General features: G+C 41.9%; 1 protein-coding gene across 13 annotated transcripts in view; it reads right to left on the bottom strand.

Moving 5' to 3' along the window:
- LOC147035912 (spermatid perinuclear RNA-binding protein-like) overlaps nt 1-13113 on the bottom strand; it is an 80238-nt gene that overhangs the window by 52398 nt on the left and 14727 nt on the right. For all 13 annotated transcript variants that reach the window (XM_085848196.1, XM_085848155.1, XM_085848214.1 and 10 more), the window contains 2 exons: nt 11866-12007; nt 7849-7940 (listed from right to left, as the gene is read on the bottom strand). In XM_085848196.1, coding sequence (XP_085704322.1) covers nt 7849-7940; nt 11866-12007 — 234 coding nt within the window. The remainder of the gene's footprint in view (nt 1-7848; nt 7941-11865; nt 12008-13113) is intronic.

The following is a 13113-nucleotide window of genomic DNA, read 5'->3' as shown; positions in this document are numbered from 1 at the left end:
ATATTAATTTATACCAGAAAAATATAATGAATATAATAAAAGTTGACATTTTTTTAATCTATATTTTGTAAACGAGTAATACAGTATTATAATATTAAAAAAATATATAAAAAAAATCAAACTAGCAAAGCCTTCAAACATAGTTATTATAAACATATGTATACTGGTATACAAGTAATAAAATTAAAAATTATAATGAATAAGGTAGGATGAAAAAAATTATATATTTTAGTTATCTTAAACTCCAGTGAATAAAGACATTAAAAGTAAGATTGAAAGGAAATAGGTAATATTACATTGAAGACAACTTTGAAAATGTCATAATGTTAAAATATGAAATTGACGATATAGGCATGTTAAATCCTTAACTTTTACTCATGTGAAAGGTGAGCCTGCTTCTTCTTTGTCAGCTTATCCAATCGTGGTTCAATTGAGGACAGTGCCACGCGCAATGGAGAATAAATATCCACACTATTCCTGTACTTTGTCTGAATGATGCTCATGGTTGAGAAGCCAGCCTCGCAGAGGTAGGTTGAAGGAAATGGGAGAAGAGTTTTCAGAGCAATTTCAGTAAGCTCAGGATATTCTGCTTTCACTTTTATCCAAAAAGAAGCAAGTGCTGTTGTAGTTTCGAAACTCCTCTTCAATCCTTCGTCAGCAGACAGCTCCAACAATTTATCCTCCATAGTGACACCTAAGTCATCTCTCAATGGCATAAACGGATTTCGGATCCATTCATTCCCTTTCCGTGGATCTTCTTCTGGAAAGTAATGTTGAAAACGTTCTGTCAAATTCGTCAAGTGTTCTCTGATGACATTTCGTAGAGATGTAACATTAAGGTCTTCTCCTGCATCAACGATGACTGCTGCTAATTGGTGAAACATGTCATAACAATCGCTTGACACTCGACTCTTCCATGCTTCCAGCTTTCGTTTTTGTCCGTCGATCTTGTCTGCCATTGTAAAACACGAAGCCATCCTTCTCTGCATGGAGGTGTTGAGATCATTAAAGATGACAAAGATATCAGCCAAATAAGCCAGCTTGGCTAGCCAATTCACATCTCGGAACAATTGTGACCAGTTTGGTTTTTTTGTCCTGAAGAAACTCGGCCAGTTCGTTTAGTTGTTCAAATACTCTTGACAGGACATTTCCCCTTGATAACCAACGTGCATCGGCATGCAATAGGAGCTGTTTATGATCAGCTCCCATATCAACACATAATGCAGCGAATAGTCTCGAATTTAGAGCATTTGCCTTTACATGATTCACAATTTTTACAACCTCGCTGAGCACACTGTTTAGTTCTGTTGACATATTTTTTTGCAAGACTTTCTCGGTGAAGGAAGCAGTGCGTTGACTTGCATTCTGGGGCAAGCCATTTTGGCAAAACACCCATTTTGGTGTACAAAAAATACACCCATTTTGGCAAAACAAAAGAGCATCACCTGGCAACTCCGCTGAAATTCACATTATATTACCTTCACGCTAGGTTCTGGTATAACTTCCGACGTTGACAGACCGATCTATCTCTATCTCTATCTCTCGTATTTTGAATTTGTCGGCTTAAATATATTCTTTTTCAAGATTTTATACATTACATGTTATATATTATGATAATGTGAAACTAGAAACTCGCCTCGGACCGGCAGTCGATGACTCGCGTACCGGCACCGGTCCGCGTACCACCACTTTGAGTAGCACGGGTCAAGAGGAGCATCCCCCAAAAACATACTGCTGGCGCAATCGGCCAATCGTGCAATCGTGCAAGGTATGGAGAGACCGTTAGCCTCATTTTCTCTCCTTTTTCTCTTCATTAACTCCTCCCCATCAGGTTGTGTGTCTGTGTGTGCAGGTGTCTGTGTGTGCAGGTGTCTGTGTGTGCAGGTGTCTGTGTGTGCAGGTGTCTGTGTGTGCAGGTGTCTGTGTGTGCAGGTGTCTGTGTGTGCAGGTGTCTGTGTGTGCAGGTGTCTGTGTGTGCAGGTGTCTGTGTGTGCAGGTGTCTGTGTGTGCAGGTGTCTGTGTGTGCAGGTGTCTGTGTGTGCAGGTGTCTGTGTGTGCAGGTGTCTGTGTGTGCAGGTGCCTGTGTGTGCAGGTGCCTGTGTGTGCAGGTGCCTGTGTGTGCAGGTGCCTGTGTGTGCAGGTGCCTGTGTGTGCAGGTGCCTGTGTGTGCAGGTGCCTGTGTGTGCAGGTGCCTGTGTGTGCAGGTGCCTGTGTGTGCAGGTGCCTGTGTGTGCAGGTGCCTGTGTGTGCAGGTGCCTGTGTGTGCAGGTGCCTGTGTGTGCAGGTGCCTGTGTGTGCAGGTGCCTGTGTGTGCAGGTGCCTGTGTGTGCAGGTGTCTGTGTGTGCAGGTGTCTGTGTGTGCAGGTGTGTATGTGCGCAGGTTTCTGTGTGTGCAGGTGTGTGTGTGTGTGTGTGTGTGTGTACAGGTGTGTCTGTGTGTGTGCAGGTGTGTCTAGGTGTGTCTGTGTGTGTCCAGGTGTGATAAATCTGTGCAGGTGTTTGTGTGTGTTTGTTTGTGTGTATGTCATGGCACCTGTCCTCGTTTAAGTTAAGAGTGTGGAAGAATTACATTAAGATAACCCCGTGTCTGCTTTTGCAAGTTGCTTGTTTATTGTTGCACCTCTTACATTTCCTGTCTGCTTACATACAACAATAAACTCAATTAATTGTGCCACATACCTTCCTCACCTGCCTGTAATAAATCCTTTTGGAGAAATGTTCCCAGCTCGTTTTCGTCTTTTCTTTCATTGATCCAGCATGGTCTGCATCCTAACTTAGCAAGGACTTTATTCTCAACAATCCGTTCCTTTTAGCCGGTACGTCCTTGGCAGTGTTGCTTGGCTGCATCTGATCCGGTAAAGTGATCCGGTTCGGACAAGGCATACCGTCCCCCGGTATGTGTCCCCCGGTAATTAGATCACGCGACTTTTTTTAGTTCACTGGATAAACGAGACTGAGGAACCTAAGTCACATAGTTGAGGTATTGGCATTCACTGTCGGCTAGCGATGTGACGCGTCACGGATTAATTATTCGTGTGAGACGTCCTGCAATTCCGGGGAGTCTGATGGGAACACAAGATAGCTTCCACCTCGAGTGGTCTTATCACCCAGACCCCCAGCCCGCAACAATATGTACAATATCGAGGCTCGAATGAGAGCCAACACAAAATGTACAACAAGGGGGGCAGGGGATAAGAGGGGAGGGAAAGAGAAGGACAAAACAGTGGGGAACAGAGACATGAGGAGATCCATGGAAGGGAGAGGGACGGGGCAGGGTACACAGGGAAAACAAGATGGACACGACAGGGACTTTCAGGTAGGAAAGCAGGGAATTTGAAGGAGGTGGGTTTGGATGGGGGAAGATAAGAGGTGGTGGTGAACGGCTGTTTTGAAGACCTTGAAGGAAGAGTGTGATCGAAGAGAGTGTGGGACTTTGTTCCAAAGGCGGACAATAGAGGAATGAAAGAGTGAAGGTGAGCAGTGATTCAAGATTTTGGTAGTTTTACCAAAAAGACACTTGCAATGATACACGACATACATTACAGTGGAACAAACACGAGCAGCATGGTCTTAAACTTGTTAAAATAAAACCAACTCCTTATTGAAATTGGCAAAAACTGCAGAAACTTTGAAAAATGGCCGCCATCTTGAAAAATGGCCGCCATCTTCCATTTTTGGGTGGCGAAAGGATTAAATTTTAAGAGTACTGCATTACGAATGCATGCAAAGCTTCAAGCCTGATGTTGGCTTCACAGCTTAAGGTGGCTGGCTTGGAACCTAAGGGTCCTGAGTTCGAGCCCCCGCCAGCCACTTAATTAACACCAGGTGGGGTTGACTCAGCCTGTCATCCTTCCAAGGTCGGCAAAATGAGTAACAGTGTATTGGGGTAATAACCATTCGGGGCAAGCTGCGTTGGAGCGGCGACATGTCCAGGACTGTACTCCTTGTAGTCAGGTGGCTTTGAGACAAATTTTCACTTTATGGGGACAGACTGGATAAAAGCACCAAATTTTTTCCACTTGTTCCTTGATGCATTAGTTATGATATTTTGGTAGGACCCATCTAATCAGAGCATGCTGAGGATATTTAATCAGCTAATTTGCCTGTCTGTCTGTCTGCCCATCAGATCAGCCATTTTTCTAGCGATTCAAATGGTTACCGCCCTGAAAGAACATCTATCTTATAGTAAATTTGTATATTACCACAGGGTATGACTATTATAATCTCAGATAACCTTGACCGATATTTATGGCCAAAACTGGGTCAAATTGTGATAATTTATATATTTTATTACTATTCATTTAGCGAATTTTGATGGTTATTTCTCGATAACCCATTTAACTATTCAGTTTATACATATTATTAATGTTTGCAATAAAGTAATTATATTAGCTGTATATAACAGGATTATCAACACTGTAGAAGTCTGTCACATGGTGACCCTCAAGGTAAGAGGGGGAGGGCTTCAGAGATCGGTGCTACAGTATTTTTGCTGGGAATTTCCTGTCAGAAAGTGTTTTCCTGATACTACTGTTACATAGGACTACAATGGGTTTTGCTGTAAAGATTTGGATGTTTGATCAGATAATTGTAATACAATTTCTACTTAAAAGCCTTTGAACATTTTATAGAATATGATGTAGATACCATACAATATCCTTCACCACCAAAACAGATGACAGGGAAGAGTTAGCTGGATTGCTGCTGTCTTTAACAATAGTAATCCCTATTGACATCATCAAGCCATGTCCTAGAATTATTACATCAGGTCATGACTGATATTCCTATACAAGAGCTGAGCATTAAACTATTAAAGGAATGACCAACAGTGCAGGCCTCATGATTTAGAAAGTGTATGTATCCGGGGTATGTATCCATATTCTCATCCAGTCATGGTTACTTTGTAATGTGAAACTAAACAGTCAGAGCATACTGAAAAGCCTATAGAACTATACTATGTTTTGGCTGGCAACTATCCTAATATGTATCTGATTAAAAAAAAAAAAAAATTATATGAAAAGCTCAGAAAATTCCCTTTCAGACCAAAATATATACAGGGGGCATGTGCCGAGTGCCCTCCTTTGGATTCACCTCTATCTATATGAAAGAACTAAATTCATTGCCTTAAGGGGGTTGATATTTTTGTTTAAAATTAATTTCCACCCCCTTGGTACATATGCCATACAATGAACTAAGAAATGTTCACCCACCCTGTCCTCCTGTCAAACAGTTAACATATTCATGTCTTTTTGTGACAAGTTTAAATCAGTTGCTACTGACTGAATGTGAAATGAACTGGAAAATCATGAATTCATTAATATAACATTTGAATGCAGAATATAAGTTATCATGACATGGTGAACATGTGTGACATATGGTTAACTAATATTTTCTCCTTTTTGCAGATAAAGTGGACTGGACACTATGTGCTATTTGCGAGTTACCCACTGGTGAGATTCCAAAGTGTCCATTAAATGCAATGGGCCCAGGAGACAAATCAGAACCATACAGATGTTTCCTCAACAACGTTACTGAATTCAAAAAAAAAATAAAATTTAAAAAAAAAAAAAAAAAAAAAATTACTTAACTACCAGTGCCACTCGTTTTAGAGATGACATCACTGTGAATGACTTTGTTGAAAACCAAGCTCAATGGTATAAAACCTGCCATAATAAATTTAGCACATATAAGCTGCAACGAGCCCAAAAAAAAAAAATAGGCACAGGGATGACACAGAGGGAAACAGAACCACAAATGAGAAACGATGTCGATAACGACTATCCCAAGACAAGGACTTGTGTATCTTCTGCCAAAAAAGAATCTGGACAACTTCATAAATTTCAGACTCTTGGGGCAGATAATACTGTAAGGAGTATGGCAACAGACTTACAAGACTCAGAATTATTGGCCAGGATTGAAGGTGGAGACCTCATTGCACTTGAGGCTAAATATCATTTGCTCTGTTTGGCTGGTCTCAGAAATCAAGAAATAACCACTAACTAGTATATTGTTTTTCATGTAAACACATACTTTCAATAAATAACTCATTTATTGATATTATTAATGGTATAATTGCATTCCTTGTCCCAGAAAATGTGTGTTTAGACACCAAGATTGCTATCCTAAGTGGCATAGAAGCTGAGATAATGGCACATAGGTTTTTACATGGTGGCCATCTTGGATTCCAAGATGGCCACCATCCTCTATCTTGAGGACGTGGGTCCTACCAAAAATTTAAATCTAAGGCAATGGATAGCACATGGAAAAAGTTTGGTGCTTTTATCCGGCGTGTCCCCAAAATTTTGTAAAGCCACCTGACTATTGCCATTGAAACTGCCTTGGCAGTCCTATGCACATTTACGGCGCAAAAGGAATGGTGTAATTATTATGCAAAGTTTCATGTTGGTATCAATAATTTGAACAATTCCTGAAAAAATGTCACTTTTCCGCTTGACGAAATGCCGGTTTCATTTTAAAGAAAACACTGAAGGCACATCAGTGCCTTCAGTGTCGTCTCCTATCAGGGCGTGAGCGATAGCCTGCCGACTACAGCCTGGTGTTGGCTTGGTGGTTCGGATGGCTGGCTTGGGACCGAAGGGTGCTGAGTTTGAGCCCCTGTTGGCATTGAATTAACACAAGGTAGGGTCGACTCAGCCAGTCATCCTCCTGAGGTTGGCAAAATGAGTGCCAGTGTACTGGTAGAGGGGCACAGCATCGGCGGCACAGCCATGCTCAAAGACATGAGAGCTACCTGGCAGCCAAACTGCCATACACAACAGAACAGAACAGAGCCTGCCTACTTTTTAAGAAAAACACTGTGGCATCTTTTACGTCTACCAACGACCACCAATGGCAGATGGATCCTCCTGCTTGACATCTCTCTGATGGACGGCCTACACAGTGATGCCTCGCTCTGCATATAAACACCAGTGACGGTTTTTAGCCACGTAGAGATTCAAACCCAGGGACGACGCCTCAGGGATGAATGCGCACATCTCCAAACCATCCCACTAGCCCCTTCCTCTCAAACAAAGGAGAATCATCACTTACAACTGAAAACCGAGCAAACAAAATGCATCCAAAGTTGTATGAAAGATGTAAAGCAAAGCAGATGTGGTTAGAAGAAGCAAATGAGGAAGTTCTTCGACTTAATTTACGCACATGAAAGTCAAACAAGTACAGACATGTCAGTGGAGATCGAACAAATAGGAAATGAAAAAGGTAGAAAACCATTCAATAACTCAACAGGCCAAATGTTTTTATGAAAAATTATACTTTTACATGTCCATTGGATGTTACCAAATCCCCAAAAAAGGATTTCGTTGAAATTGCAACATCAGCCAATCGTATTCCTTCATTTCAAACATTCACCAATTTCGTAGCAAATCGATAAACTTGCAGACCTCTGGTGACACGTCTGGAAATATGGCCTGCCTCTCCTGGATGACGTAAACTGATAATGCAGCCACTTTGATCACAGGTGTGCCTGATATTCTCATTGACAAGCATGCATCATGAAGCAGATTTTTAATGAGAATAAATGTGAAAATAAATAATAATTTCACACAAAACTGAAAAATATTGTTTTCAAAACTGGAAACAATGGGAGATGGCAGGTGTTACATGCAGAGGGGCAATATTTATGGAAGTGGGGGCAGACATGGAAGAACAGTGCAGAGTGAAGTGGTGTCGCGGAGGAGGGGGGGGATAAAAAACATGGAAGGCGAGGGGGGGATGGTCGATGAAGAGACAAGTGAGGAGCGATTGAAGAGAATGGATGAACAACCAATGGGGGGGGGGGAGGAGGGGGGAAATAGACAGAAGGTGTGGCGGGGATTATGAGCGAACCTGAAACCATTTGGTGTGACGAACCGCAGTCAAAGCTTTCAGACATTTCTGTCTGTCCAAAACATCCGCTGGTAAGGGTGTCGTGTTCACGCCTGGCCGAGGACAAGCATGGGCAGTCAGCAAGAAAGTGTTGTTTGGGGAAAGGGTTCCGGGGATGGGGCAAGAAAGGGTACAAGTGCCAGGCGAAATTCCAGTTTCAGCAATGAGGCAGAAATTTGTCGTTACAAGTTTCATTTTATGACTACTCAACAAAACAAAAACATGATGGTAACAGATTTTGATTTGAATTATGACCTTAATGGTGTTTTTATATTTAAAACTTTATTCTTCTGAATTTTGATTTTGTTAAAGCAAAGTTTACTGCTCGTACAAATCATTATAAACGTGTTGGGAGATAACTGAGACTTCGCCGTGAAGCAAACATTTTCATACTTTCGGCTTGAGACGAGATCAATGAGGAAAAACAGTAAATCGCCTGCAAATAATTCCACCTTTTAAAGCCGCTATCACACCTTGACGTTTTTGCCAGCGTATGGCAACGTATCAAAATGTATGCAAAACGCTGGCGTACGCTGAACTATTGATGTTTTTTTTTTTCAATTTTTGGGCGTATAATAACGCGTTGGACGTATGCATAACGTATTAGTAACGTACACAGAACGTTTCAATCACATATAGATAACTTATACCAACAAATGCTGAGCGTGTTGTCGGCGTTCACAACCTATGCCCAACAATAGTCTAACTTATGCATAGTGCGCGGCAGCGTATCGCTGACGATCACGTGGCGTAGGCTATTAATAGGCTGCGGCTCGACATCGAAGTGTGAAGCCGCTGTCACACCTTGACGTTTTAGCCAGCGTATGCCGACGTATGAAAAATTTGCCGAACCAAGCTGGCACACGTCGGATACGTTATGGGTAAGTTTTGTATACGTTAAGAGCACGATGGCATACGTCGTAGTACGCTGGCATACGCCATTGTATGTCGAGTACGTCGAGAAATTTTCAGCATGTTGAAAATTTCTCGACATACGACACACATTCCGCATACGCTGGCATAAGTTGTAGGCACGCTACGCGATTGTTGAAACACGTCGACATACGTTACTCACAAGTCGAAACACGTCAAGGTAATGGTTAGCGTCAGTGTTCCAGACTCCCTGTTTTTCTTTTTTTTCTTCAGTATGACGGTTATGATTTAAATCGTTGAGCAGCAGCCTTTTAATTATATTATATTATAACCGCACTGGAAATCGAAGTGTCAACATGACAGTCATACCGAAGAAAAAAATATTAAAAAAAAAAAAACAGGGAGTCTGGAACACTGACGCTAACCATTACATTGACGCTTTTCGACTTATGAGTACATTACACGTAACGTGTGTCGACGTGTGTCAACGATCGCGTAACGTGCCGACAACTTATGGCCAGCATTATGCGGAACGTGAGAGTCATACGCTGGCATATGTCGGGAAATTTCAAGCATGGAAAATTTGTCTAACAACTAGGCGAACTACGACGTTTGCCAGCGTACTACGACGTATGCCAACGTTCTACGATGTATGCCAGCATGCTCTTAACGTATACAAACTTACCCATAACGTATTCGATGTGTGCCAGCGTTTTAGCCAAATTTTGCACACGTCAGCCATACGTTGGCTAAATCGTCAAGGTGTGACAGGGCCTTAACCAATGCAGTTTTCATTCACAATTTATTTTTCACCAAGGAAATTTGGAATGCAACTATTGTGGCCGGTAGAAGCCGATACCACAGAAAGATCTGGGATCGATGCAACAAAGTAAATGTTCCCCTTGCTGATTTGATGGTTTCGCCATGACACACCAGGCAAATATGCCCTCACATGTTTGTGAAGTACCCCGGTCGCCCCCACCACGGACCAGTCAGTCCCCGAGAAAAATAGACAATTGTCACCATCTGGGTAGGAATCGAGGACATCTCGGCTCGACAGACGAGGCTCGCGCCAAATAAAAATGCGTCGTAAAGGAAGCTTGGAGACTTTATCTCTTGTTCGAAAACAAAAGGACATCCAATCAAAATTTGGCAAATTTCATCATTCAAATTAATCGCTCATCAAATCCTTAAATTTGTATTTAATTTTCCAATTCCAATCGGTTCTAATCAGGATTTGTTTCAAACAACCATGAGACCATTTTGAGTGAGTCTTTCATGACGACGTCTGCTTTGAGAGACCAACCATCTTTTACAAGCATTCATTTTGGCAAAATAAATGGTAACTCAAAGCAGAACCTGCAAGGTCGTCATCTTCAATGGACAACGTTTTCAGTGAGTGGTAGTGATCCAGCCAAACTGAGAAGCTTGTTCCAGTGAATAAACGGGGTCAATTACATCTGCGTATTAACTCGCCTGCTCTTGAGGATGAGGAATCGACTTGACCCGTGTAAATGCTCCGACAGTTGACAGCTTGAAGTGAAGCAACCTTTTAAAGTTTAAGATCAAATGAAGGTCATTTTGATACATTTTCATTTCAAAATTCCACGATCTCCATTTGAAGGGGACTGGCTGCAAAGGTGCATTCCTGTTTTTTCTTCACATTTAATCACAGCTCCCTTGGAAACAGTTAAAACTTGGTCCAAGTCAAAATTTTCGACCAAAACACGTTAATCTCTGTCCCTTCCGAGTCACATTGGCGAGGGAAACAAGCTTAAACCCCACGAAAAGAACGATCAGTGTGGCAGAACAAAGGATTCGAACAGCGATACATTTTATTTACAAATGCAGTTGTTAAACCAGAGAGAGAGAGGGCAAAGGCTGAAATGAAAATAAGGAGAACTAGAAGGGCACTCCTTAGAGCGCCACACAATGTCTGTATCCATGAGAACATATCGTGCCCAATACATTGTTTAAATATCATGATTTACAGTACTATATCGTTTTTGGCCCTTTCTCTCGATGGTGAAGAATCACTTTTAAAATTCTCGTTGTCGGATATGGATCCAGCCGGATCTTCACCAAAATCTAATCGGTTCGTCCTTGTCACACACACAAACAGTATAACATTTAATAATATTTATTTATGTATCAAAGAAATTCTGCAACTGCAGACAATATAAAATTTTCATTCAGTTGAAAATGCTGTCTGATCAGTTTTTGTAAACTGTACCTTAAGGTGGTTGGGGTGAGATTGAAAAGAGCAAACAGAATGTATTAAAATTGTTCATGAAAGATGCTTCATGGTATAGATATGAAAACAATAGAACAAGATCGGTAAATGCGGATGTGTTCAACACCGGGTGTTTTTTTTTTTTGTTTTCAAATAAAATGGCCACCCATCTACCAGTCAGCCAGCTTTGAATCAATCACAAAATAAAATGAAACGCCCTTGTATGCCATCATGTCCTGTCCGTGTGCCAAGTTTGAAGAAAATCGGACCATGCACGTCCAAGAAATGGTTGGAAACACGTTTAAGTAACAAAATGGCCGCCTGGTGGCCATCTTGGATTGCTCTGAGATAAACAATGATGGGTTACACACTTGTGCACATCATTATTTTTTTCCGTGTGCCAAGTTTGAACAAGATCGGTAAATGCATGTCCGAGAAACGGTTGAGGACGTGTTCAACATCGGGTTTTTACAACTAAAGTGGCAGCCAGTCGGCGACATTTATTGAATCGTGAAAAAAAAATTACGTACATTTGTGTACCATAATGTGTCGTCTTTGTAACAAGTTTGAACAAAATCGTTCTACACATTTCTGAGATATGGCTGCAGACGGACAGACAGACGAGACCCAATCCAGAAGCCGCCGTTTCGGACGAAGTCCAACGGGGGCTAATAAGTCGGTTAGAAAGTGCTTCCAACATTAATAAAGCCAATGTGCTCTGGCTGCAATATTATAAAGAGTAAAATTAGCTGCTTCTTAAAAATCCACCAAACAAACATGACAATTTGCAGCACAGTCAAAATGACGAATCTTAAAACATGATGTCGAAACTCCATTGCTGAAAGCTATCCACTCAAAAGGTGTAAGCTCACCTTTGTTCTCAACATGTTCTCGCATAGCAGGGCTTGTAAGCGTGATATTAATCCAAAGGTTTGACCTCCGGGCCATCACCTTAATGGTCGCATCATTTGGGTTTGCAGTCACCGTAAACTGCTCTTTACCCTGTGCTGCCACCTGCCTCAGCACACATTACAAGCAATGAGTCTGGTGATATCGTATCGGCAAGATGTGCACATCCCTCCTTCGAAATACAAAACAAAAATCAAATCATCTTCGGACGTAGGGTGAGCCTGGGTTTAAACGCAGAAGACAAACTGATATTTAAAAACATCATTTATTCTTCAAATTAGTCATATTACGTTTCACATTTGACAAATAACATTTCATACCTGAGAGGGAAACCGTGTTCCACTGTAGATCAAGTCATTTTCTATCCGCCCCCCAACACGAGATATTAACTTTTGCACCTCTCGGAGGTAAATTAGTATTTCGCTTGCAGGGATAAATCAATGGAGTTTTGTGGTGTTAAAAGTAACAATTGTCGGTTACGTATCAACATTTGTGCATCTTGAGTAGCAGCGGAAACCGGAATCCTATCCAGGTTCTTCCTGATCACCTTATCGTTGCTCTTTGCTTCTTCGGGTGCATTCTAATGACTCCAGTACTGCATTTGGTCTTTGATTTGAAGACGTTTGTACCATGCCCTGATGTGTAGACTATGCTTCCTGCTGACACACCTCTGAGAGCTTGGACCTGTTGCTGCATTTGAGCATTTTTTAATTTAATTTAATAATAAACAATGTCAAAGCTCATATCAGAGCCAACACACAGAACATATAACAAGGGGAGCAGGAGACAAGGATGACGAAAGATGGAAGCACAAAACAGTGGGGAATAGACAAATGAGATCTGTGGAAGGGAGAGGGATGGGGCAGGGTACACGGGGTAAACAAGATGGACACTACAGGGACTTTCAGGAAGGGAAACAGGGAATTTGAAGGAGGTGGGTTTGGGGTGGATTAACGGGGATAGAAAAGATCGAGGACTTGGATGGGGAAAAATAAGAGATGGTGGTGAACAGCTGTTTTGAAGACCTGGAGGGAAGAGAGGGATTGAAGAGAGTGTGCAAGTTTGTTCCAAAGCAGGAAAACAGAGGAATGAAAGAGTGAAGGTGAGCAGCGATTCGTGATTTTGGTAGTTTAATCAACAAAGGGGTTGCTGGCGGACATCGAGCGCCCTGCGGAAATATGGGCGGGACATATCTCAAACAGAGCGGGGGA

The sequence above is a fragment of the Eptatretus burgeri genome, chromosome 1 (genome assembly GCF_056783735.1).
Source record: "Eptatretus burgeri isolate ZD-2024b chromosome 1, Ebu_testis_v1, whole genome shotgun sequence".
In the NCBI taxonomy this organism is placed as follows: domain Eukaryota; kingdom Metazoa; phylum Chordata; class Myxini; order Myxiniformes; family Myxinidae; genus Eptatretus; species Eptatretus burgeri.
The sequence above is the reverse complement of the archived record's forward strand: the minus strand, read 5'-3'. Positions and strand labels throughout refer to the sequence as shown.